This window comes from Ornithorhynchus anatinus, chromosome 8 (genome assembly GCF_004115215.2).
Source record: "Ornithorhynchus anatinus isolate Pmale09 chromosome 8, mOrnAna1.pri.v4, whole genome shotgun sequence".
Classification (NCBI taxonomy): Eukaryota; Metazoa; Chordata; class Mammalia; order Monotremata; family Ornithorhynchidae; genus Ornithorhynchus; species Ornithorhynchus anatinus.
This window is the reverse complement of record NC_041735.1, coordinates 59903020-59928729: the sequence shown is the minus strand read 5'-3', so window position 1 is coordinate 59928729 and position 25710 is coordinate 59903020. Positions and strand designations below refer to the sequence as shown.

The 25710-nt window shown below is 47.9% G+C and overlaps 1 protein-coding gene across 2 annotated transcripts; it reads right to left on the bottom strand.

Annotated features, from left to right (window-relative positions):
- Positions 1 to 1056: 1056 nt before the first annotated feature.
- SP8 (Sp8 transcription factor) lies at positions 1057 to 24130 on the bottom strand. Of its 2 annotated transcripts, XM_039912939.1 has the most exons (8): positions 23896 to 24130; positions 22377 to 22830; positions 21112 to 22343; positions 18805 to 18883; positions 18474 to 18625; positions 18026 to 18082; positions 12206 to 12271; positions 1057 to 1240 (listed from the first exon to the last, which is right to left on the bottom strand). In XM_039912939.1, the coding sequence occupies exons 1-3, from the start codon at positions 23914 to 23916 to the stop codon at positions 21238 to 21240; spliced, it is 1581 nt and encodes a 526-aa protein (XP_039768873.1). In that variant the 5' UTR covers positions 23917 to 24130; the 3' UTR covers positions 1057 to 1240; positions 12206 to 12271; positions 18026 to 18082; positions 18474 to 18625; positions 18805 to 18883; positions 21112 to 21237. The 2 variants fall into 2 exon arrangements, 1 of the variants encoding a protein (XP_039768873.1); XR_005660286.1 differs by lacking the exons at positions 18805 to 18883; positions 21112 to 22343; positions 22377 to 22830; positions 23896 to 24130 and adding an exon at positions 20585 to 20701.
- Between the last annotated feature and the right edge of the window lie 1580 nt (positions 24131 to 25710).

Here is a 25710-nt window from a genome sequence, read left to right as displayed (position 1 = left end):
GGGAGGTCAGCAAGAAGGCTGATAGAGTAATCAAGGCGGGATAGGATAAGTGATTGAACTACCATAGTAGCAGTTTGGATGGAGAGGAAAGGGCAGGTTGGGTTGTAGTGGGAGAGGAGCAAAAACAGGTAGAGGAAAGAGAGCTTACTGAGTGCTCATGATTGAGGTGGCAGAGTAAAAACAGGTTTACTGGCATAAAGCTTATGGAGCATTTGTGAGGCTGCAAGTGCACAAGATACGGCTCACGCTGATACCAGATGTAAGTGCACAAGATATGGTTCTCGAAGGTCCCAATGATGCAAGGCATGCCAAGGCTACATTTAATAAGTAGATCGAACAGGGAAGCATATTCACATCCCAGTCAGGGAGGGGAGGCACCGACATAGATTCCCTGGGGGTCCACAGGCAGCACATCATGGTGGCATCGCAATCCTCACACCTCAATCGGTGCAGGGAGACCAAAGCATAGCTGCTCGGGAGAGTCTCGGGGAGCAGGAAGGACGGTTCACTTGAACGGCCATCGTATGTCTCAATAGCACGGGGGGAAGCAGCGCATTTTTTAAGCCATGCTGGTTTGAAGCACAATGGTAGAGGGAGGGGGGCTAAGGGTGTGTTTTCACCTTGGGAAGTATCCTCCTGACCAAGTCCAGCATTTTTCTCACTGTCCAGACTTTGGGGTTTGTCCTCATTCTATAAGGACCACATTCCCGGAGTTAGGCTATTCTGCACTTGGTGCAGGGACGTGGCTCTTCTTTATTGGGAACCTTCCTCCTCCCCGGAATATGAATCGAGGAGGCCTCAGTTTTCGGGTTGGCATCGGGAGATCCTCACGTGCTAAACTGGTTAAGTATCACTAAAATCCCTCCTTGTTATTCTTCCGTGGTATCCCCCTTTCAGAGGCAGAAAGGTCCATTTGCAAATCCTGGTAACGGCAAGGGATGTGGCCCACTCTGGGCTGGAAGCAGGGCATTATTCTGTCATGCAAACTTGAAAATCCTGCCTCAGCCTCATACACGCCTCAATCTCCATCTTCCTCTAAGATCAAGTCTCCTTGGCTCTGGGAAACATCCTTTATTGAAAAGGGAAGATGACAAAATTGTTTAAGGGCTGTGCCGTGGCCCAACAGAAATGTGTCGACTTTAATTTAAAACTCTTCTTAACGGGACAGTTAAAGGAAAGACATGATCGATAAGAGGAAAACAGAATCATCAGGACATGGTGCCGTCTCTCAGTGGCAAATCTGAGGGAAGAAAGGAAGGGAATTATGAAGTGACTGGGGATCAAGATGAATACTGGATAAGCCAGAGAGAATTACAAAATATGGTTTCCCTAATGACCATGATCTGGCGAATTTAGATTCTCTCCTACTATGGTAGAGCTTTCCTTGGACTGGATTAAGTGGGGCTTCTGCCTGGCCGATCCCTATCCAGAGCCTTCCTTTTTAAATTTCAATCAATAGTATTTATTGAGCGCTTACTATTTGCACAGCACTGTACTAAGCGCTTGGAATGTACAATTCGGCAACAGATAGAGACCATCCCTGCTCAATAATGGGCTCACTGTCTAAACGGGGGAGACAGACAGCAAAGCAAAACAGAACAAAACAAAACAACATCATCAAGATAAATAGAATCATAGAGGTATACAGTCATTAACAAAATGAATAGGGTAATAAATACTGTATACAAATATGCACAGTGCTGAGGGGAGGGGAAGGGGGAAGAGCAGAGGGTGGGAGAGGGGAGAATAGGGAGGGGAGAAGGAGCAGAGGGAAAGGGGGGCTCAGTCTGGGAAGGCCTCCTGGAGGTGAGCTCTCAGTAGGGCTTTGAAGAGGGGAAGAGAGTTAGTTTGGCAGAGGCAAGGAGGGAGGGCATTCCAGGACAGCGGTAGGACGTAGGCCAGGGGTCGACGGCGGGACAGACGAGAACGGGAGACGGTGAGGAAGTGAGTGGCAGAGGAGCGGAGTGTACGGGGTGGGCAGTAGAAAGAGAGAAGGGAGGTGAAGTAGGAGGGGGCAAGGTGAGGGAGAGCTTTGAAGCCAAGAGTGAGGAGTTTTTGTTTCATGCGAAGGTGTGCTTGCGGCAGGTCTAATACTCAAAGAGGGCATGACCTCTTTAAATGGCCAAGAGCCTGCACACTTAGCTCACAGCACAGTCCCAATCTGCTTCCTGCTTGTGTCATCTGGCTCCTTTCCTTCAGTGATCTTCTGTACCTGCTTTGCCCTAGGCCTCAAGACAAGAAGGGGCTAGGTGAGTCCAGCACAAACCTAAGTGGGTTTGGCTTTACTCGGATTTCTAATCAAGCGCTTAGTACAGTGCTTTGTTAGCAGTAAGTGCTCAATAAATACAAATGAATGAATGAATCATCTGTGGCCCTCTCTGAGCAGATCATGTAAGACAGGAATCCCTGTCCCTTCTCTGTGCTCCAGGTTTGAGAATTGCTAATCATAGTAATAATAATATTTGTTAAATGCTTACTATGTACCAGGTACTGTATTAAGCCCTCGGGTGGATACAAGCAAATTGGGTTAGACACAATCCCTGTCCCAAATGGGGCTCACAATCTCATCCTCATTTTACAGATGAAGTAACTGAGGCACAGAGAAGTTACTTGCCCAAGGTCACACAGCAGACAAGTCACAGAGCTGGGATTAGAACCTATGACCTTCTGTATCCCAGGGTCACGCTCTATCCACGCCGCCATCCACCATGGAGCCTAGTAGACAATAGGTTGTTTCATCGGTAGCTGGCCAACTTCCTTCTGGAATAATCCTTGTGGGCAGGCCAGTATCAGAACACTAGTCAGAGGTAACCATCAAATGGTGAGGGGTTTCCTCCGTGTGAAAGCTGAGGTTGCTGAAGCAGCACATACCCCAGTGGGAAAGGCGTATGGGGGAGCCATGAGACCTTGAAGAGAAGTTAGCCAGTAAGATATGTGACTGGGTAAGAAGAGTAGCTCTGGTATTTGTTAAGCATTTACTATGTGCCAAGCACTGTACTAAGTGGTAGATATGAGTTAATCAGATCAAACACAATCCATTTCCTACATGCGGCTCAAAGGGAGACTGAGTCACAAGGATGTTATGTAATGGTAATTGTATTTATAGTGCTGTTCACTCTACAAAGGGCCGGCTGGGTGAAATTGCTTTCCTGGACCCCACTTGCCTCCTCTCCCACAACTTCCACAGTTCCTCCTTAGTCTCTCTTTCCTTGTGGGGAGTAATGGGGAGAAGGTTGACTAGCCAGTTCCTCCTTGTTGCAGGTATAAGAGTTTCTGAATATGAAGCCAGGATGTTGGCTGGTTAGTCAAGAAGAATGTTTCAACTTGCAACAAAGTTTAGATGGAATTCAGCAGTGACAAATGTAGGTAGGTCAGATTTCTGCCCAAACTCTTCACTCTGCCTTGCCTTCAGATGCAATTTGTTTTTGAAGATGTAGGGGAAAATCAAGTCCCATTATCTATACAAATTGCCCTGACTATTGATTCATCACTGCTATCTTTATTTTCGGTGTTTATCATAACTCTAGCTTCATTTGAAACCCAGCTGCTGGCACAGCATTGGTTTTGGGGTCAGATTAAAAAATAGCTATGTCATAATTCTAACTGGAAAAACAAAATGGGCAAATCCTCAATTTAAAGTGCTATGAGTTGCAATGAGCATTACAGTGTTTCTAAATTTGCAAAGTTTCAGCGTTACCACATGTGGCTCAGTGGAAAGAGCACGGGCTTTGGAGTCAGGGCTCATGAGTTCGAATCCCAGCTCTGCCACTTGTCGGCTGTGTGACTGTGGGCAAGTCACTTAACTTCTCTGTGCCTCAGTTCCCTCATCTGTAAAATGGGGATTAAGACTGTGAGCCCTACGTGGGACAACCTGATTCCCCTATGTCTACCCCAGCGCTTAGAACAGTGCTCGGCACATAGTAAGCGCTTAGCAAATACCAACATTCATCACATTAGTTTGACTTTACAACATGAGCCTTCTTTAAGGCACTAGCCCTGAGGGGTGGGCAGTGGGGAAGCAGTTTTATAAACTGTGATATGGATGAGAATTAGAGGAAAGGGAAGGAAAGTTTAGAGAGGGTAGATAAGTTTATAGCAGGATGAACAGAGTGAGATAATCTGGGGAGGTAGGGGACACAGAGAAGGGGAGAGTTAGTCCCTGATGACCACAGTGTGGTTAACAAAATTGAGTGAAAGAAAATTTGGCTACCCTATCATATCACCCATTTGACAATATAAATACGTCTGTAGATGCTGTAGACTGTGAGCTCATTGTGGGCAGGGAATATGTCTGTTTGTTGTTATCCTGTACTCTCCCAAGTGCTTAGTACAGTGCTCTGCACACAGTAAGAACCCAATAAATACAATAATCAAAGTGGTTATACTATTCACTTATAAAGGAATACAAAATTCTGAGTAATCTGGGTGAAAATAAGGTAACCGACTGGATAATAAGTCTGGTATTCAACTCGCAACATAATTCCTATGAGAAAATTGGCTCTTTTTAAAAAAAATTAAAAAGTTTGAGGCAGCTTTCAGATACCCATTTGACTGTAAGTCCAAAGACTCCCTGTATCAACACATGTATCCAAATGTTGTCTTCACCCCCGAGACATTGGCATTAAAATTTATGTTGCAACTGGGCTGGCTAAAATTTGGAAATGGCTTCTCGTACTTACCTGGTAGGGTAAAAACTACTTTCAGGAAAAAACAGAAATGCACATATTGTCTGACTGCCCTATATCTCAGTAAGAGAGAGTGACTTAGATAACATCAGAATTTGGGCATAGCTCCCTAAAACATTTTTCACGCCCAAATACTGGAATAACAGGACCCAAAGAAATGCAGAGATTAATATCACTTGCATTTTTAAAAATTTCATCTGGAAGCAATCCTCATGATATTTCTCTTCCTTTTTGGTGTTGCTGTTTTTCTGAAAATGATCCTTTTCCTATGAAGTTCGGAGTCTGGCTGGAATGAGACAGGAATTCTCTCCACTCATTAGCTCAGGTTATTCATTACTGCATTTTGGAGCCACAGAAAGAGGGCCCCACTCTCCTCCATTTGCCCCCTAATCTATGCAATTTTATCAGGGATTCAACCCTAGCTATTCAACTAATTCCTAACACTAGACCAAAAGATCAACCACCAAACAAATCACCGTAGGAAGGCTGTTCATGATGAAATGTCATATTGCAGGTTCATTTACTTAGCCTTAGTGTAGGAGAGGAAAAAATTAAACTTATTTTGAAGTTTCCCTAAGTGTCACTTCTTTGTTGCAATGTAATTTGAAAAGGAATATTGGCTAGTCTCAGTTTCTTTTCCTTGACTACTCTCTTTTTCTTTTTTTTTTTTTAGTATTTTGGAAGTAGGATTCTGAACAGAGCCCAAACCCTGAGAAAAAGCAGCTAGACCTTATTTTTTATAAAACAGTTTTCTCTTCAAGAGGTCTACGCTTGTCAGCATTGAAATGCCTCTTCTTTTGCAAAGGTGTAAGTAAATTTTGGGAAGAGCCACACTTCTTATAATCACTTTTTCTATTATATTTTAAATAAAATCATTGATGGCAACGTGGCAGAATGCCTCAAGCTTTTGCTGTTTACTATATCTAAATAATATCTTTTAAAGAAAAATGTGTGACCAATAAACTCTCTGGAGGTTATACATTTTGTTTGAATTAATTTGTGCAAACATCCAGTTATAGTACGAAAGAGATTGTGCTTCCTTACTGTAGGAAGAGAAAAAGTCTATTTTTCAAATAAACTTGCAAATGCAACTTTTGACAAGAGCCATGAAAAGGTTTAAACTTAAAATGATCTCACAGGAAGGTATTTCCATAATCATGCTTTGACTTAAGCCCGTGTGGCTACTATGCAAACATGGTTTCTTTGGGCATTCAGGCAGACTTGCTTGTCCTGGCAGTCACAGCTAATATCCTGAACCATGAATGCTTTTCCTTCATTGTAACCAAGGTTTCATTTCACTTCTTATTACTGCTGAGGACTCTCAGTACTTATGGATACAATGTAACCAAACACCGTCCCGGTATACTACATGAAAAAAAATAACTTTGGTCTTTTCAGTCCTTAAACTGAATCCTAGATACTCCTACACACAAATACTCTAAATCAAAGGGTTTTTAAATAGAGTTTTAAACCCATGCAACTCTAGTATTCATTTTTTTCCATTTGTGGAGTAAACTAATTTGAAAGATCAGAAAGCTTTATTAACTCTGTAACGTGGCTAGTTATGAAACAATGAATTTACTTTCAAACCAGCAGCATTCTTTTCTTTCAAAAAAAAAAATCACTTCTTTAAAGACCCCTATGACCAGTCATTAAACATTGTAAGCAATTTCTCATGTTAAAAATGTCACAACCAACCACTTAATAGTCAGTCTTCAGGAGTCTTTCACACCTGTAAAAGTAGATGGTTAAATGCCAGGCAATCTAGACTCTAGCCAGAACTACACTAGAGAATTGATGGCTTTACCTTCATGGGAAAAAGCAATGTTTATTTCCTCCCCAAATACCCCAAATCTAGACAGCTCTGACCTGCATGTTTGCCGGTTCATGCAGATTTGTCACGACTAGTCCATTAAAAAATGACTGCATAAGGTCCAAGTTTCTTTCCAAGTTTCTTTCCAAGGGTTTAGATTCACCCATTCTTAACAATAATATCCTAACCACTTTTTCCTCCCTTCATTCCCATTCTAAACAGACTGGTGACTAATAGCCACTTCACTCAAAATAATAACAATTCACCTCAGTGTTGTGGACATGGGACAATTCTCTCACTCACTTTGCCTCAATTGGCAGCAGAGGCAAACAATTTCAAAGGCTGGCAAGGGTCTGGGAAACAAATTAGGGGCCTAACATACACCGGCCCTCATGGTTGACAAAATCAGTTTAAAAAAATGTGAAAACTACCCAGATCAGTTCTAGTCTGTTCATCCTTTAAACCCGGGTGGCAATTAATAATAACAACTGTAGAATTTGTGTGCTACTTACAGTGTACCAAGCCCTGTACTAAGCACTAGGGAAGTACAATTTAATCAGGTCAGACACAGTCCCCGTCCCACATAGGGTTCACAGTCTAAGTAGGAGAGAGATCTGGTATTGAATACCCATTTTCAGAGATGAGGAAAGTGAGGCACAGAGAAATTAAGTGATTTGCCCAGGGTAGCATAGCAGACAAGTAGTGGAGTGGGATTAGAACTCAGGTCCTCTGGCTTCTAGGCCCATGATCTTTCCACTAGGCCACCACCCTGCTTCTCTGAATATTCTGCTGCAGAATCTGTCTGAATGACACACGTGACTGACTAGTTTTTACTGTTGTCATGTAATGATGGGAAAATGAATGAATCCTCCAAGCAGTGGGCACGCTTTAGTTCTTCATCATTTACTAATGTTTTTTAGGACACTTTTTTTAGGATGCTGTCCTAGATGCCACAGAGACAAAGCACGTCTGCCAGCTCTCTACAGGTACTGCAGATACCAGCAGTATCCCGGCTCTGCCGCTTGTCAGCTGTGTGACTGTGGGCAAGTCACTTAACTTCTCTGTGCCTCAGTTACCTCATCTGTAAAATGGGGATTAAGACTGTGAGCCTCATGTGGAAACCTGATTACCCTGTATCTCCCCCAGCGCTTAGAACAGTGCTCTGCACATAGTAAGCGCTTAACAAATACCAACAAAAAAAAAATAAAATAAAAGATCACATAGTGGTGAGTTGGTTTGGTGTGTGTCCAACTATAAAACTGCTAGCATAGAATCAAAGTCTAAGTAAGAAGAAACTCTCAGGAAAAGAATAGGGAGGGAGGAAATCAGAGAATGGGACTCTGGGAGAAATGGCAAAACATGCTCTGAATGGATACATTCACCTTTATTTTCTTACCTAAGTTAGATGCCTAAACAGAAGAAAAGAAGGCACCCCTCAGAGAGAGAACTCTATTCTTCTTCCTGGGTCTCTAGCTCATGGATTTGATGTATACTGCAGCCTCTTATCATTTTACTACTGCTACAAAATATACAGGACGTCCAGAAAAGTAGAAGCCTGGGTTTGTGCAGTTCAAGTGAAAGCAATATAATCGGGCAGAGCGTGTAAAGGGGCAAGAGAATGGAAACTATGGGAGCAAGATTTCCGTTCAGGGTCTTAGCTGCATGACTCCAATTAAGGGGAGCCATGTGGCTGAGTTCTACCCTGAAACTACAGCCTTTGGAGCCTCTGGGCTATTTTATTGTAGATTTCTCCTTTCTTCCAATATCTACATTAAAAAGAATAGAGCTGAAATTTACCAGTCATCACCAGAGTAAATCTTTACTTTCTTGGTGCCCATTTTTATGCGTACCTTATAGAAAACAAATACCATAGTATACTAAACTGTATATTATATAGTTAGTGTTTAAAAATGGTTAAAAATATCACCCAAGTAGCTAAAAAGCTGACAGTGCACACGAATGAATGAATAATAGCATATACAGTTTCATAAATAGCACCTCTTCAGGAAAAAGTTAAGTGCCGACCTGAATATTTTCAGGATTCTCCTTTTTAAAATACTACATAATTCTACCATTAGCATCTTGGTGAGGAGCCAAGACTTACATTATTAAACGATCCCCGCTACCTGCCAAAACACCAAACCAAACAAAATGCCAATGTAGTAGCAATTTGTTTGTGTGTGTGTATGTGTGTGTAATACACGCACCCACACACACGCATAAATGTGTATATCCGTCCTATGACAAAGTATAACCTACTGAGGATTTATTTAAGCAGTTGAATAATATGTCTATTTTTTAAATTCAATGAAAAGATATTCTTTATAAACACTGCCTTTTATACTCCCCTATCTTAGTTATCCAGAACAGATTTCAAAATATCTTGACTGAAAAGGAAAGCCTATATTTTAAAATGGGGAATATTAAAAATGAAAATCACTGAAGAAAATGTTAACATTCACTGCTCCATAAAGCTGGGGAGGACTATTGTCTAAGTTTTTTAAAGCTAAGTTTAAAATTCGACATATTTTGACATTAAAAGAGATTGTGCGGCAAAATAATCCCAATGATAATTTAAGTGGAAACGTTTACTAGAAATGAACTACTGAAGTTAGATCATTTCAAATGTATAAATACTGGGCTGGGGCAGAAAATGATTTTCAAATACAAAACCGGGGGCTGGTTTTTTTTAATCAAAACATTACTAGAATTACAAAGTGATTTTTATACTGAGATTGAAATAAAAGTTATTAAACTGAGTTTTTAGGTTTCCATGGGTAAAATTTAATTCATTTAAATTCTTCAGGGTTATATAATGAATGCTTTGACTTTTGGTACAATAAGGCGTGACAGCAGAAACTTTCTAACTGAAACATCAGAATCCCCTGTTATACAGTATGGGAATTGTCTCAGCTTAAATGGATAAAGAGACAGCTAAGGGAAAGGAGTTGATGTTGTGAACTCTTCCAGTATAAATGTTTAGGGAGGTTTTATGATTAAACAACAGACAGGCCGTTATTAATTCTGGTCACAGCCCTGTCACTAATTTCTCTGTGCCTTGGTTTCTTCATTTGCTAAAGGAGAATATTAGGGTCTAGCTGGCACAGCTGCTATGTGCCCGCACCAGGAGTCACTTTTGCATCCAAGACTCCTCTCACATCCCCCTTCCCTGGCCTTGCCGGGGAAGACCCAACCAAAACCCAACCATGATCCACTGGCAGCACCCGCTCCCATCAGGACTTTGAAAGTTGGTACCCACAGCAGAGGCAGCCACATCCTCATCCCCCCGCCCCTTACCAGAGGCTCCAGATTTGCCAAACTCTGCCCGCTCCACGATGACCCTCACATCGACCCACCCTTTTCCCCAGCCTGGCACTAGGGCGCACATCATCATAATACTAACTGTGGTATTTGTTAAGTGCTTACTATGTGCCAAGCACTGGACTGAACCCTGGGTCCAAGATTCAAGGTAATAAGGTTGGACACAACCGACATGGGGCTCACACAGCCTCAGGATATTCAAAGTGCTTAACAAATATAAAATGGCGATCGCTACAGCAATAAACAATTACATCTCCGGGGTGGAGAGCAATTAGCTTGCTTGTGTGCAACAGGTGGAATTTAAGAGAAAAAAAATCAAGGTGTTTCTGATCCTTCTCAAGATATAGTCCATGATTCGTTCACACATTTAAACATCCAAGGGAAATGTTGATTTAGTAATGGGTGTCTGTGATTTATAAATCACGGCAGTCAAAAGAAAACTTTCCCAATGTTACAGTCCCTGCTTCCTGCAAGGTGAGTGACTGGAGATCGTAATAAATTGCCCAAAAAAATTAGAGGATTTTTTTTCTACATTTGTTCTCCTTAAAGCAACGGGGACACAACCACAAATCATGGAAGAAAAATTAAATACCAAAAGACAATACTGAGGCTCTATCTTGCATATCAGCTGTACTCCATAGTGTCACCTTCTATATTTACTCCAACTGGCTATAACCTTTTGCTAAATTAGCTCATTAGGAGAGGAAACAACCCTAAATTGAATTGTATTAGAGTCCAGAGAAACATGAGATACTATTGAATGCTATGTAAATGAATTCTAACCTAAGCCTGTTTTCTGTAGTTCGGGGGTAAAAGATGTTTGACTTTCTTGAAAACTAAGGTCATTTTTTACATTTCCTGGGACTTCAGGAGTCTCAAGGTGCATTACTTTCTAAGACACTAAAGAAAGTTGGGAGAATAAAATTGGAGTACTGTATTTTAAAACTGCAGACGTCTTCCAAAAGAATTTTTACCTGCTACTAAGTTCTCCCTTAACTACAAAGGCTATTGTTTGATTGAATGAAAAGGGGAAAGGGCCTGCCTACATAAGAAAGCAAGAATAAGGGGCAGGTATGTTAGAGAGAAGTGAAGCATTGATCAGTGTTCAAGAATGAGCACAAAACTTCCTGAACTGATGGGAAACCTGATGATAGGGTGCCAACATAATTAGGGGCATTAAATTAGGTGCAAAATCGGGCAGCACAAATCCTTTATTTTCCGTTGAACTAGACAATCACCTGCCCTGCTGGAAAAAAAAAAAAACACAACCAATTTCTTCTGTTTCAGTGCTTAGCAGGCATTGGTTGAAAACCTAGGCTGAAAAGAGTTATTCCCCTCAGAAGATGTAAAGATAACCAACCGTAGAGCGCTGGGAGTCCCTCAACAGTGTTTGCATAGAGTGGAGTGCAATGAACATAATGTAAATTGACTCATTGTTTAGTCCCTTTCAAATTAGTTGCCAGTAGAATTGTGAAAACTTGATAAGCAGGCTCTAGTTTCTGTGTGTGTTTGTGTACTGAAAAATCCTAAAGTGGAGGGAAGCTGAATTCCCTTAAAGGAAGAAAGTTTACAAAGAGAGAAGGGTAAAGCAAGAAAGAAAATACCACGCTAGCATTTATCTTGAATGGGGTCTGAAGGTTTTTTTTTTCCTCCCCCAATTAAAACCACTAAAGGTTTCTGTTTCACCCTCCATCTTAATACAAAACGCCATTCAAAAATGCTTTGATTTAAGGGGAAATGGATTTTTTTCCTCTCCTGGTGTCAAAACTTCATAGCCCACTCATCAGTCCTCCCCCTGCCTTCTTCCCCTTTATGTGTCAAGCTTGATTCTATCTCCTACTCAGTTTTGGAACATGAGTAAAAATGATATCAAAATAATATCTTAGGAGATGTTCTTTCAGAAAATACCTACATAGTGCTTTTTGTCAGGGAAGACTCTGTCTTCAGTACTACCAAAATACTAGCTGGGTACTTGGCCCATGAAGAACACATTTTTAAACTGCCCAAAGGAAAACTGCTCTGACACACCAAGTAAAGGTCCTTTAATCGGTGCGAATTTAAAAAGCCTCTAATTAACCTAAAGTGAGGAAAAAAAGATAATTTGTGGTTGTGTGTGTGCATATTTGTGTGTGTGTGTGCGTGGTGGGGGGATATGGGGGTTGGGGGGGAGTGGTGAGAATGTACAGTAAAATAGATTTGAAAACCACTTGTGGCTCTTACTTTTGAAGCCTCATTTAGCATCAAGTATATCAGGGGAATTCTGTGCTGGTGATGGCGCGGTGGGAATTCCCAGTCCAACAACCCATGAAATGTAACTACATAATTATTCACCTTCTGAGGCCCATTAAAACTTATCAGCAAAGAAAGAAATTTAATTTAAACTCACCCCTCTGAGCTTAAGAATCACAGGGATCAAAGTGGGGGCACTACGAACTCCTTTGGGTTGCAGCACCTAGGCACAATAAATAGGATGGGGAGAGGGAGCTGAATTCCTATGCTTTACTACTTTGAGAGAGACCCTCTGGATGGCCGGGGGTGGGAGAAAAGGAGGCGGGGGTCCTTTCTCTGGAAGGGTCCGCTCGATGGAGAAGCGTGGGAGTGTCTGCCTGCCCCGTGCTTCAATTAGGGGGGTGGGGGTGGGGGTCCTTCGTGGGCTCCGTGTCGACTAGAGGCCTCGGTGGTTTATCAGGCGCTAGTGGGCGGTGTGCACGGGTTATAAACAAAATGGGCCACTCCCTTTTCTTCCATCCGTTTGTGATCTATTGTATCAGCGGGAGCGGGCGCGTTTGACAACATAGTGGCTGCCACTGCTCAGTATGGATGAGTGTGGATTCGGCAGGGGCGCCGTCCTCAAACTGCGATGCAAACCTTCACGAAAGTCCTCAAATCGCCACCCCCAATCCTTACCCTCGAAAAGTGGACGCGAAATGCCCTAAATGACATACAGGCAAATACATAGCCAAAGAGGTGTTTGGAAAGCCAAATAACTCGACTTAGGTTAGCCTGGACACAAAATCCGGAGGGCTGATTCTCTGGAGGGGACACTAATCCTAGGAAAGTCCCGGAAAAACGAGGAAGAGGCAGACCAGCAGCTAGATGGATAGAGACCATAACGCGATAACAGAAGAACCGTTAGAAAGGTGGCGGATTATCAGATGACAGGTCGTTCTGGAGAGAGTATATCCATGGAGTCGCTATGAATCGGAAACGACTCGATGGCACTTATTAATAATAATAACAACAATACATAGGCATGTTCTGGAGAAATGGGGGATTGGCAAAGCATCGGAATTTTCAGCTCTAAGGACGAGAGGCCTCACGTCTAAAAAGAGGACTCGAGACTTCTGACCAGCCCCCAGAGGAAGGAGGAAAGCTGTAAGCTTGTCGCGGGCCGTGAGTGCCCTCTCGTCCCCCTGTGCCAATCTGCAGAGGTGCTTCTCTGCACCAGGCTCAGCGCGACCCCCTACCCTCAGCCTCGCCCCCTTGCCCTCGGGGGGCGGGAAGGGCCCTGCGAGGTGACCCACGACGTCTGCGGGTTGCCCAGATGGCACGGGGGGACGGACTGGGCCTGGGAGGGGGAGAAGCGGCCTCCGCCCGGTTTCCGAGAGCATCGCTCCCCGTCGGGGCTGGGCATCGGGGAACCAATGCCCCCGTGCAACGGGCAAAACTCCTCTCCAAGGCCTTCACAGCCTCCGAGCCTCCCCTCCAGGACCCCAGCCCCCCGCCCCACCCCAGGCCCATGGCACCGGAGGAGAAGGACGAGGCCCCCCTGGCCACGGGTGATCTGCAAGAGATGCCGTCCCGAGCTTCCCCCAACTTGCCCCTGGCAACCGACTCGACTCCGAGAGATGCTTGCCCGGCTAGAGACAGACGCGGCTGAAAGCAGAATCCTTGCTCGCCAAGCAGAGAGAGCAACACCGGCCATAAAACTAACAGCCCCACGTGGGACTGGGACTGTGTCCAACCCGATTCGCTTGTATCCATCCCAGCGCTCAATACAGTGCCCGGCACTCAATAAGCGCTTAACAAATACCCCGATTATCATTATTAAAGCCAGGCCTTCGGCTCCCTCTGGCACACAGTGAGCGCTTAACAAATACCACAATTATTATCATTACTATTATTATTATTAAAGCCAGGCCTTCCATCCCCTCTGAACAGAGGGAAGTCCGGAAATAAATCAGAACTCTTGAAACAACGACAACAACAACAAAACACTTTCAAGACTCCAATTCCCCGATTCTTTCTGGGTCAAGAGAAAGGACTCACCGCATCCTCCCGGCCAGGCCCAGGGCCAGGGTGGAGCCGGGTAGGGCGGGGTTTGGGTTAGAGGACCCTGGGAAGGGTTGGCGCAGGTGGGGGGGAAAAATCATCCGTTAAAACCTGGGGAGAGGAGAGGACCCCTAAACGCAAAGAGCAGGGCCTGGTTGATTCCCACGCCCCCTTCCCCCCCATTGCAGCCAGGAGAGAGATGTGCCCGCAGCCAAACGGTGGTGGGTTGCAGACAGAGGTAGGGGCGTGCGGACAGACACACACAGACACTCACAGACACACAAACACACACACACACACATTCCCCATCCTGTGCGGTGACAAGGTGGGAGGCGGGAGTCTTTCCTCCCTCCCTCCATCCCTCTCTCTCCATCCGTCTCCCGGTGCCGCCCCCCGGGATGAATCTGCCGGGTTGGCATGGGAGGGGCAAGAAGGGTGGGGGGCGTCTTGGGACCAGGCCGGGGGTCGCCCTCGCCGGGGGACCCCGGGTTGCAGCGCGCCCGCTAGGACACCGGGGGGCGCTCTCCCTCCGCTGCAGGCCAGGCCGGGAGCCGGGGAAGCCTGGGACCCTATCGGGCTCCTGGAGAGCTCATCCGTGCCCTGTGCCATCCCTTTTTGTGTGGCACCCTCCAGCATCCCGGGGCAAAGGGGCGGGCTAAGAGCTCTGGCGGTAGTAATAATAATAATACTGGTATTTGTTAAGCGTTTCCTTTGGCCTAAGCACTGTTCTAAGCGCTGGGGTTGATACAAGGTCATCAGGTTGCCCCACCTGGGGCTCACAGGGATACAAGGTAATAATAATAATGATGGTGGCATTTGTTAAGCGCTTACTCTGTGCTAAACGCTGTTTGGAGCGCTGGGGGATAAAAGGGGATCAGGTTGTCCCACGTGGGGCTCACAGTTTTCATCCTCATTTTACAGATGAGGGAATTGAGGCCCAGAGAAGTGAAGTGACTTGCCCAAAGTCACACTGCTGGCAAGCGGCGGAGCTGGGATTAGAATCCATGACCTCTGACTCCCAAGACAGGGCTCTTTCCACTGAGCCGCGGTGCTTCTCTAAGGTTGTCCCATGTGGGGCTCACAGTCTTAATCCCCATTTTATAGATGAGGTCACTGAGGCCCAGAGAGGTTAAGTGACTTGCCCAAAGTCACCCGGCTGACAAGTGGCGGAGCCGGGACTCGAACCCACGACCTCTGACTCCCAAGCCCGAGTTCTTTCCATTAAGTCATCAAACAAGGGACATTCAATGTCCTTGTATCTACCCCAGCGCTCCAAACAGCGTTTAGCACAGAGTAAGCGCTTAACGAATACCATCATTATGATCATTATTCACTGAGGAGCCCCTGTTGCTCTCAGGGTGGAAAAATAGAAAGACCAAGCAGGGAGCAACTGCCTCTACACCTGAAGTTGCCGCACCTAATCAGGGCGAGCAGTTAGAGAGAGGGAAGGAGAGATAAGATGATGTTTAATTAACTCGTAGGAAAAGACTGGGGGTGAGGGATCGGAAGACAATTTGGAAGAGCCGAGGCTGCTGCTGCTGCGGCCGCCAGACTGCAAAGTAAAGAGCTGCTTCCCTGTGCCTTCCTCCGGAGGTGGGAAAAAACGGGAGAGAAACACTAACGTTGCACTTGGGATAAACAAAGTTTCGGGGACATTTGAGGGAAGTGACCCCCTCTATCCCCAAGAATGGGACTCGGAGGAACGGGAAAGAGGCGAAGGTGAGGCGGTATTAGGCGTTAAATCAGACCCCGGGCGCTAAAAGAAAAACAAAAAAGAAAAATCCCCTTGTTAAACATCTCCCCGCTGTCGGTGCAGCTCGGTCCCCGCGGCCCTCAGGGCGGTTGTCAGGTTATTCCGAATAGAGGCTTTCCTCGACCTCTTCATAAACCTCGCACCTTCACTTCACCCCCCCCCCCCCCCCCGCCCACACCTATCCTGAGTAGGAGAAAACGGGTTCTTTATTTTCCCCCTCCATGGAGCTCCCTTCAAATTCAGAACTAGGCGCAAAGGAGCCGGCTAATATCCGGAACGTGCTGGGAAACCCTCCTTATTGCTTCCACTCCTCTCCTCCTCCCCCACCCCCCACCCCCCACCAAAAAAATCACGTTTCCTGAAATCTGCGGGCCAGGGGCCCAGAATTTAACGTATTTCTCCGCAGATCTGGTGGATTTTCCCCCACATTCATAATCCCCCCGCTGAACCCCCGAGGAAGAAGCGAAGTGCCTGTCCCCTTGGTCAGATTCAGGCGCTGCGGCAAGGGCTAGGAGCCAAAACGCAAAGTAAAATGTCAATCCTTAACTACACTTTTTTTTGAACCCTAACTTCCAACATTTCCCTTAAATGTACTGAGTAAATTAACCTTCTGACCTGTTTTTAAAAAAACAGACGGCCGTAGGAACATTATTTAAACAGTAATTGCTCTGATATTTAAAGGGCAGAGCACGCTGAGCTTTTCCCGTAGAGGGGGGGAAAAAAGAAACAAAACCAAAAAACCCGGGTCGCTTAAGCCTTCTGCGTGAAAAAAGTCAACTCAATGAGAAAACGCCAAACTAGCTAAATAAACCCAACCAATCTCTTTCCGGAGATGTTCAGCTCCGAAATGTTTTGGCAATGTAGAAATTCCTTTATCACCGGCTTCATCTCTCCAGATACTAAGTCTTCTGCAAACAGAAATACGCAAGTTCACACTTTCCTGCTTTGATTTTATTCTGTTACTAATTCTTTTCAGAGCCTAGCAGGTCGCTTCATGAACCAGCGCCTGACCTTTGGGCTAATCCCACAGCCGGAAATATCTATTTTAAATGAGAATTCCCCCGCCTAATACCCGTTCTAACCGCTGGCTCCGATCATCTCGCCGCGGCCGGGACCGACTGGGGGTTATGAAACCGTCCGTGGCGGGATGATCGATCCGCCCGACCTAGGAATCCGACCCGCTACTTGCTTGTCTTTTCATTTTCCCCTCTGGCCCTCTTCTCCCCGTGGGAGGCCGGGCTCCTGGCTGGATTGCGCAGGGCCGGGCCGGGGAGCCAGGCGGAGGCGGAGCCGCAATCCCCCCGGACGCTTTTCCAGGTGATTTAGGGCAGGGTGGGAAAACCGTCGAATGCCAAACAAAACCAAACACGAGGTTTCAAGAATAAGACGATTTCGGTCCAATTACCAGCCTCGTCCAACCCTGACGACGGATGACACCCGTGTGGGTCCCGGAGTGACGGGCCCATTACTTGGACCAAGGCGAGGGGAAGGGGTGAGAGGTGCGCACAAATTCAAGATGGCAAGTCGGGCCAAGGGACTCATGAGGTCAAGGAGAGGCACAGTCCCTTCAGAGCCGTGGGAGGGTGGGCCAGTATACACCCTCCTGACCTCGGGGTCAACAACTAGTTCACTCTACCTTGATCTGTGGAGGAGGAGGATCGCTTCAACCCAAGGCCAGGAGCCCTTTTAGCTGTGCAGGGAACCAAGAGGGGCTTACATATGCTTCCTCCTTCCTCCCAGCCCCCTGCCGCCTTCTCTCTACCCGGTCCCAGGCAGCTAAAAGTCGCCTTCACCAGGCAATACATTCCCAAATTCTCAAAAGATGGTCCTTTATTCCCGGGAGCCTAAATGAGGGGTCCACTGCAGCCCCCTGAGGTAGTACCCATAATCAAGAAGCAAAAAACCACACACACACACACCCCCAAAAAACCCAAAACAAATAACCTCTTGGCGGGGGGGAGGTGGGGGTGTGGGGAGATAGAGCTTGGACGTCACAAAGAAGAGAAAGTTTGGGCCTTCTGGTCAATGCCGAACAACTCATCCCCATTCTGCTCCCTAGATAAATATCCCCCGACGGCACATCGTCTTAGGGAGCCCACCTATTAAATAACAACAATGATTGTGTGGGGGTATCTTAACGCAATCGATATAGAAAAGTACCAGAGGAAACTTTCTTCTTACCTGCCACTATAATTAATGCCTTCTCCTGGATTTCCACTGTATCCCTCAGCACTGCAACTTTCAACAAAAAGAGACAACACTTTAATCTTGTTCTGCAGGTTATCCCTAGGAACAAAGCATCAGAGTGTTTTATCTTAAAAACGTCTGTCCCTTTCCCGGCTCCCAAAGCTCAGAGAAAACTGAAGCGAGTTTGCCATGGTTCAGTTGGTGGGCCTCAAAAACTAGAAGCTCCTTGTGCCTTGACCTACAGCCAAATAGGACCAAAATTATATACTGTTCATATCATTTGTAGCACTCTGTCTCCTTTGTTCTCTTCCTAGGGGTGGGTTCTTTTGAGGGAAAGGCCCCAGATCTGAAGATCCCCTAAGACCACGAAGTACAAATGCACTACTACGCACTGTCCAATTTGAATACAGAGTGAAGGACTCATGGTTTCCTCCAACCTTACCTATGTAACGACTCCCCGTTCCAATGTTTTCCACGAGTAAAAGAATTACTCCGAAGTCCTTTTTACTGGAAGAGAACAGTATTCTTAAAGCGGTGTTCATCGAGATGCACGGAGGGTGACCGTGCCGCAACTAACCTCCTTCTCCTTGGGAACTTTTGGGAAAAAAAAAAATCAACTCAGCTTTAAATGACCATTCCAATAGAAAATGCTGGTAATTTGCCCACCAAGTAATCCTGAAGTGAAGACACCCCAATGCCCAAAGTAGGCTTTGCTAACTTTACCCACCCATCCTTTCTCCCCCACCACTCAACAACAACAACAAAAAAATTACCCCAAATTCATATTCCTTTTTTGTATTTGTTGAAACTGTTGCAGCAGTTAGAAATTCACTTTGCTCACTGTAGATCAACCTGACCCAGTTGTGAGGGTGGGAAGGGAGGAGAAGAGGGAGAGTGGGAAGGTACAGGGGGTGGGAGGAGAAAGGAAAATCAAGATGAGAAGAAAATTAAAATACACAGGTTAAGTCATTTAGGAGATTTAAGATGTTTAGTAAATTCGGGTCCTTTGGACTCCTGACAAATAATGGATTTACATTTGAATCACCGCTGATGCTTAGGTTGGTAAATTCAGAGCCCAGACTGCAGTCAGCAAGAAGACATATTAAAAAAAAAAAACCGGTTGACCAATCTTATTCCTCTTTAAAATGCAAAGTTTAAAACGCGTCTCTTGAATTAAAGCCTATCTGACCGTTTCTCTGAGACATGTAACTGAAAAATCTGGTATAAAAACAAAAAAAAATCCTCCATGAACTTCAGACAACAAGAGAGTAAAAGGAAAATAAATTACCTGACCTAACAGTGATTCTTTTATCTGTTTATTAATACCATTTAAAATATTACAAATAAATCAATTACATTCCATGCATTTAAAATGCAAGTCTAAAATGTTCCAGCGAAAGACTTTCCATTTCAATGTGAAATATCCAAATTATTTCAACATTACAATGAGCAAATTAGTTTGCAGAATTTGCAAACCCTTAACGTAGCGTCAGGAGTGTTTATTAACAGTTACCAATATCACCTTCAGGAAATACACATAGGCCAAAGTTAGTTCAGTTTCACTTGGACAGTTTATTTTAATACATGGGTTTGGGCAACCCACTTGCTATGAAATATAGGCGAAACTCTCACTTTAACTATGCCTGAACTGCCAGCAAATGCAAATAAGTACATGCGCCATTAAATTAAATGTCATTCAACATTTATCAAATATTGTCTTAGTTACAGTTTGAATACCTATCTAAATTCATATTCGAGCAAAACTAGATAGATCCTGAAAGTGCGTTCCGATAGACACCTCAAGAAGTAAGTCCCAAAAAACTGCAGTTAACTAGGACTGCAACAATAACTCTTTATATTTTCTCGTGACCAAAAAAAAAAAAAAGCTCAAATTTACTTCAATATATTTTTCAAATATTTACTGGAAATAATGTACAAGAAAAATACTATACAAAAATCGTCTCCTGGACAACTGCGTCTCACACCGGTACACTGGTGGGAGTTATATTTGTTAACTAATCTAGAACGATTCTCCAGTTGTACAAACCATTAGGTTCAGATATATTTTACAAAGATTTTTTTTCCATTTTTATCCTTTTTTTGGCATTTGAACGACAGCCTCGTCTGAAACGAACGATAGCTTGCTTCACTCGTTTTTCAGTTTAAATCACAAAAAAATAAGTTGAATCCTCAGTATTTTCAACGTATTGCATGACTATACAGAAACAGGAACTGTACAAATGAACCGCTGGGCTCGCCAAAGAGACTCGGGAGGGTGACACTTGGGACTGGTGAAAGAACGAGGTAGAAAAGGACAAATACAGAGATACTTATTCTGGTCTCACCGGAAACGAAAATTTTTTTTTTGCATAAGAAAAAAGACCTCCTCCCCCCCCCCCCCTAGAAAAGTTCACGTGGGATGGGGACAAACTTTTGGGATCACCATGTCTGTATCCCGACCTGGAGATTTGTAGGGGGGAAAAGAAGCCAAGCCAGGTGGGCAGTTAAGACTCCGTGGGAAAGGGAGATGTAAAAATGCATCCGAGGACCTACACGGTCCGTTGGGAGAACTTTCCTCGGGCTTGGCTCCAGGGGGAAGAGCACGCTGTTGTTTGTGGCACGGGAATGATGCCAACGGTGGGTGGGTGGGTGGCGGGTGGGCACAACGGGCGCGGGCCCGGCCGTTGGGCGGGTGGAAGGACCGGCCCGCGGGGCGCGGCCCCGGCCGGTGGCACGGGGGGAGGGGGCAACCCCTTGGCGTTGCCCCCAGCCCAATCCACAGGCCCACCCCCCCCCCGCCCCCCTCGCACTTTTTCCCGGAGAGACCGGGCCCGCACGCGTGGAGGCCCCCAGCCCTCCCGCAATACTGTATTTGTCCCGCTCTACTTCCACGCTGCGGACACGCACCCCCACCCACACATCCCCTCGGTTACACCCCAAAACACACACACCCTTCGGCCGCGGCGGGGGGGGGCGGGGGAGGGAAAAAAAACCCCACTCCCAGGGATGCCGGGGCGGATGATGCGGGGCGGCAGCCCCTCCGAGAGAAGGGGGCCAGGACCACGACGCAGGTTACTTACACTTCCGAGTCCCCCCGTCCCGGGCCAAGTTCAAATCCCCGGGGGGAGAGGGGGGAATGAAATAAAAATAAGAAAAAAAAAATCAAAGGAAGGAAAGGGAGGGGGGAGGGCCGGTCCTTCTCCTCCCTACTCGAGGCCGTTCCTGTGTCCGGGCTCCGGGGGCTGCAGGAGGTCCGGGGAGTGGCAGGCCGGACTGGCCGTGGCGCTGCGGTCGCTGTCGGTGTCGCTGCCCTTCTTGCCCCCGCTGCCCGAGCCGGCCGAGCCGGAGCCGCCCCCTCCGCCGCCTCCCCCGCTGTGGGTCTTGACGTGTTTGCTAAGGTGGTCGCTGCGCATGAAGCGCTTGTTGCAGACGGGGCAGGCGAAGCGCTTCTCGCCCGTGTGGGTCCGCAGGTGCCGCTGCAGCTCGTCGGAGCGGGTGAAGCGCTTGCCGCAGAAGAGCCAGTTGCAGACGAAGGGGCGCTCGCCCGTGTGCCAGCGCAGGTGGGCCTTGAGGTGCGACGTCTTGCCGTACACCTTGCCGCAGCCGGGGATGTGGCAACTGTGCAGGCCCTTGCGCCGCAGGCTGGCCCCGGCGGGGCCCAGCCGCTCGGCCTCCTGGCAGTTGGGGCAGTCGCAGGTGGCCCGGCCCGAGTAGCGGCGGGCCGAGGAGCGGGGCGACCCCCCGAGCGGCGGCCCGCTGCCCCCCGCCGGCCCCGCCGGCCCCGCCGGGCCCCCGCCCAGCATCGACCCCCCGGCGCCGGCCAGCGGCGACGGGGCCGGGTCGGGGTAGGAGCCCGGCAGGACCGGCTTGAATCCGTCCATCAGGTGCTGGCCGGCGGGGCCCAGCAGGTGCGGGGAGGCGGCTCCGCCGAAGGCCGAGTGGCCCAGCCCCGAGTAATCCGAGTTGTAGCCCCCCAGGGGCGAGTGCAACGAGGCCTGCAGGCCGGCCCCGGCCGCCGGGTGCAACGAGCCGGGCAGGGCCGCCGCCCCGCCGGGGCTCTGCACGTCCAGCCAGCCGGCGCCCACGTCCCACCAGCCGGAGCCGCCCGCCGGGCCCACCTCGCCCGCGGCGCCCAGCCCCGGGTGCGACGGCTTGAACCACGACTCGTAAGGGTGCGCCATGCCCACCCGCGGGTAGATGCCCTGCAGGCCGTCCACCGAGGCGTGCACCTTCGACAGGAACACGGGCTGGTGGGAGCCGTCCTGGGGGTGCGAGGAGCTCCCTCCTCCTCCTCCTCCACCTCCTCCTCCACCTCCTCCTCCTCCACCTCCTCCTCCTCCTCCACCTCCTCCTCCGCCTCCGGGAGCCTGGAAGACGGAGTAGTCGTTGGCGAAGGGCGAGGCGGCGGCGGCGGCGGCGGCGGCAGCGGCGGCGGCGGCCGCGGCGCTGCTCGACGTGAGCGAGAAGGCGCTGGAGCCCGGGGCGCCGCCGCAGCCGAACGAGTCCGACACCAGGGCGGCCGCCGCCGCCGCCGCCGCCGCCGCAGCCGCCGACGACGAAGCCCCGGTCCGGGTGGACCCCGTCACGCCGAAGCCCGACAGCCCGGCCCCCACCACGTTGCAGCCGCCCGACGACGACGACGACGACGACGACGACGACGACCGTTTCCAGGGGTGGAAGCCTTTGCCGAAGGACGAAGACGTGTCCGATAGGGAGGAGGGCGACGGGCTGGGGCTGCCGATCTTATTGCAGGTGGCGGCCAGCATGGCTAAGGGGGTCGATCCTAACCTCGGTTCTTCCTGCGGGGAAGGGAAGAGGGCCGGGGGGAGAAGAGGACGTTAGTGTTGCCACGGGCACCCGGACGGACACGGCTGCGCCCCATTTCTTTTCCTGCCAACCGTCTCCCCCGACTCACCTCTGCACCCCCGGCAGCCCGGGGATCGCTCTGCTTTTCCCTTCTACCGCCAAGAGGAGAGTCCGCCTGCCGAACACCTGATCCCACCGGGACCCACACTACACAACTTTTACAAGTAGGACCGGTCAAACCCCCGCCCCCCCCCCAAAAGCCACCAAAAAAAAAAAAACCCACAGAAAAAAACAACCCCCAGCACACAGAAGGGCCCTCGCCCAACACAAGGCCCCGGGCACTTTCGAACAACAAACTAAAAGCCTGGGTGGTGGGGGAGGGGTGGGGGGCGCCCAGGGATCCTTCCCCAATTAGTTCGGCAAAATCAGATGAGGATCTCTTCACGCCGGATGGCCGGGCTCCCCCCTCCACCCCCCCCTGCATATCCACGGTGAGTTTGGCATCGTCATCCAATCCCCCCCAAACTCATCCATGTTTATTTCACGAGGGCAGACTGCGGTGGGCTCGTTCGTTCTCGCTCCTAAGAAAGTCCCATCCACAACAGCAAAAGAAACGAGACGAGTTCAACGTACCTGCGAGGCCCGGCGGACTGCGAAATTTTAAGGGGGTGGGGGTGGGGGGCCGCGGGGAAGGGGGAGATCTGGAAATTGCAGATTGCCCACGACGAAAAGCTTGCTTTCCCCCTCCCCCGAAATAGTCACATGTAAGCAAAGTTGACGCTGCCCTTCTTCGGGGGGTAGAAGCAGCCGGCTGCTCTGAGGTGCTTCGTATAAATGCCTTTTAAAAAAAAACCTCTTCCTCTCTGAAAAGGTGACGCTGCCCCCCTTTCCCCCTCTCTTTCTTTTCTCCAAACTCACTTGTACTTTAAGAAAAAAAAAAAAAAACCTCAATAGAGAGACTGATAGCCCCTGTCCTGGCCGGGGCTATTTTAACCCCCTCCAATCGGCAATAAAAAAGAAACTAATTAAACCAGCAAGAGAAAAATCCTTAAACTCACCCCTAGAAGTGAAGTTGCCATCACACAAAAGTGCCCTCCTCCTCTCAGAGGATCTTTTTTATATTGATAAATCAGAGGCAGTGTTTTTTTTAGAGGTGTGCAATACAATGATCAGTTCCGCCCATTCCACCACAATTGTAGCTCCCTCTCAGGCTTTGAAGTGCCGCTGAGTCCTCGCCAGCCAATCTGCAGCCTCGCCGAGCCGCTGAGACACGTTGCTGCGTGAGGTCATCAGCACCGCGAACACATTCAACAGCAGACCCTCTTCAAAGGGAGGGAGAGTGTGTGTGTGTGTTGTGTTGTGTTCGTTGTGTATGCGTGTGTGCAAGGAAGCTTGCAGAAAGAGGGAGAAAGAAACGTGGCCTCTGTGTGGTGTGTGTGTGTGTGTATGTGAGAGAGAGAAATTGTAAAAGAGTGTGTAAATGCAACAGATTGGCAAATTAAGGGAAGGAAGCCCGGGCAGATAAAAGAGGCATGCTCTGCTGAACGCACTCCCCCTCTCCTCCGTGAAAGCTCATTTGGAAACTGCTCTTGGTCACTGTCGCTTCGCTTAGTAGCCCGTTAGGTCCCTGCTTCTCCATACTCAGTCAAACCGTGGTAGGGATTTTGCTGTTTGTTTAAGAGAAGGCGTGTAATGCTCCAGAATCGAGGATTTTCGTCCTTCGCGTTTGAAGTCTGGGTCTTGGTAGATGGGGTTCCGTGCGGGGTTTGAAAGTCCAAATTTCACTGAGGGGGAAGGGGGGCGGGGGGGGAGTGTTTGCCCGTAACGACGTGTAAATTTCAATACAAAAGGAACCAGATAGAGCCGGGGCGGGTTGGAATTGTTTTTCATTTGTGGGCGAAGATCACCACCGTTTTAGGGAATTGAAAAGAATTCTCATCTCCACAGACAGCAAGGATCCTCCGCGTTGAGGCAGATTCGGGTGGTTGTTTTTTTTTTTTTCGCTCTTTTTATCTGCGCCCCCTAACCCCTTCCTCCTCCTCCTCCACCTCCTCCTCCCACCCCACCCCCCGCCCTGGCCCTAAGGGTTAATGACTTTTGACAAAGCATGGACCTCATTGCAGAGGCGTGTGTGCCTAACGGTGGATGTCTGTCTCTGATTCGGAGTGTGAGCCTGTTCAGAGAGACATTTCACCTTCCCTCCGTTGGGAGCCCACCTCCAACGCAACGTATACTCTTTGGTGTTTTTAGAAAATGCCGTTGGAGTTTCACTGCCACAGCAAGGGCACATCTCCCCTCAATACTCTAATCAGTATTTCACCGAAGCGAAACCAGCAAATTGACTTGACACCGCGTATTTAATAGAAGGCAGATTCCGTAATTTGTACATTCAGTCGTTGTCCAAAGGCACCGGGAAGCTGAATTTTAAGTTGGAATTGATTAATTCCATATCGCAGGGAGCAGTTTTGTTTTGGTCGGGCCTACACGTTTTTGTTGTTTAACGCTCAGCAATTACCACCCAGCCACCCAGAATGCCGAAAGATACTCCAGGGGGTTACCGAATTAGAAAGTCAGGTTGTATCACTTTGTGTAAGTTTCATTTAGCAAAGCAGGCGTCAGTGGTTATCGGTGTGTGGAGTTTTTGACCCTTTTTAATAGTGTTAGGATATTGACTGCACATCATATCTATTGATTAAGGGGGTAACGTAGACTCTCATACTTTGAACTAAGTGTGAAGTAAATTAATGAACTGCTTTCTTTCCCTGAAGGCTGACGGTTACCATAAATGTCGTGTTTCTCACTGCGAGGTGCTCTGAATGATTTTAGCCTGTTGAGAAGGCGTGACAGGCCAGCCCAGAAGGAGGAAGGGGTGG

Coding starts and splice junctions, on each gene's coding strand:
- SP8 (XM_039912939.1), bottom strand. CDS start 23,916: ATGGCAACTTCACTTCTAGGG. Junction 22,831..23,895: donor TGGCAACTTCACTTCTAGGG/GTGAGTTTAAGG, acceptor CCTTCCCCGCAG/GAAGAACCGAGGTTAGGATC. Junction 22,344..22,376: donor TCCCGGAGGCGGAGGAGGAG/GTGGAGGAGGAG, acceptor GAGGAGGAGGAG/GTGGAGGAGGAGGTGGAGGA.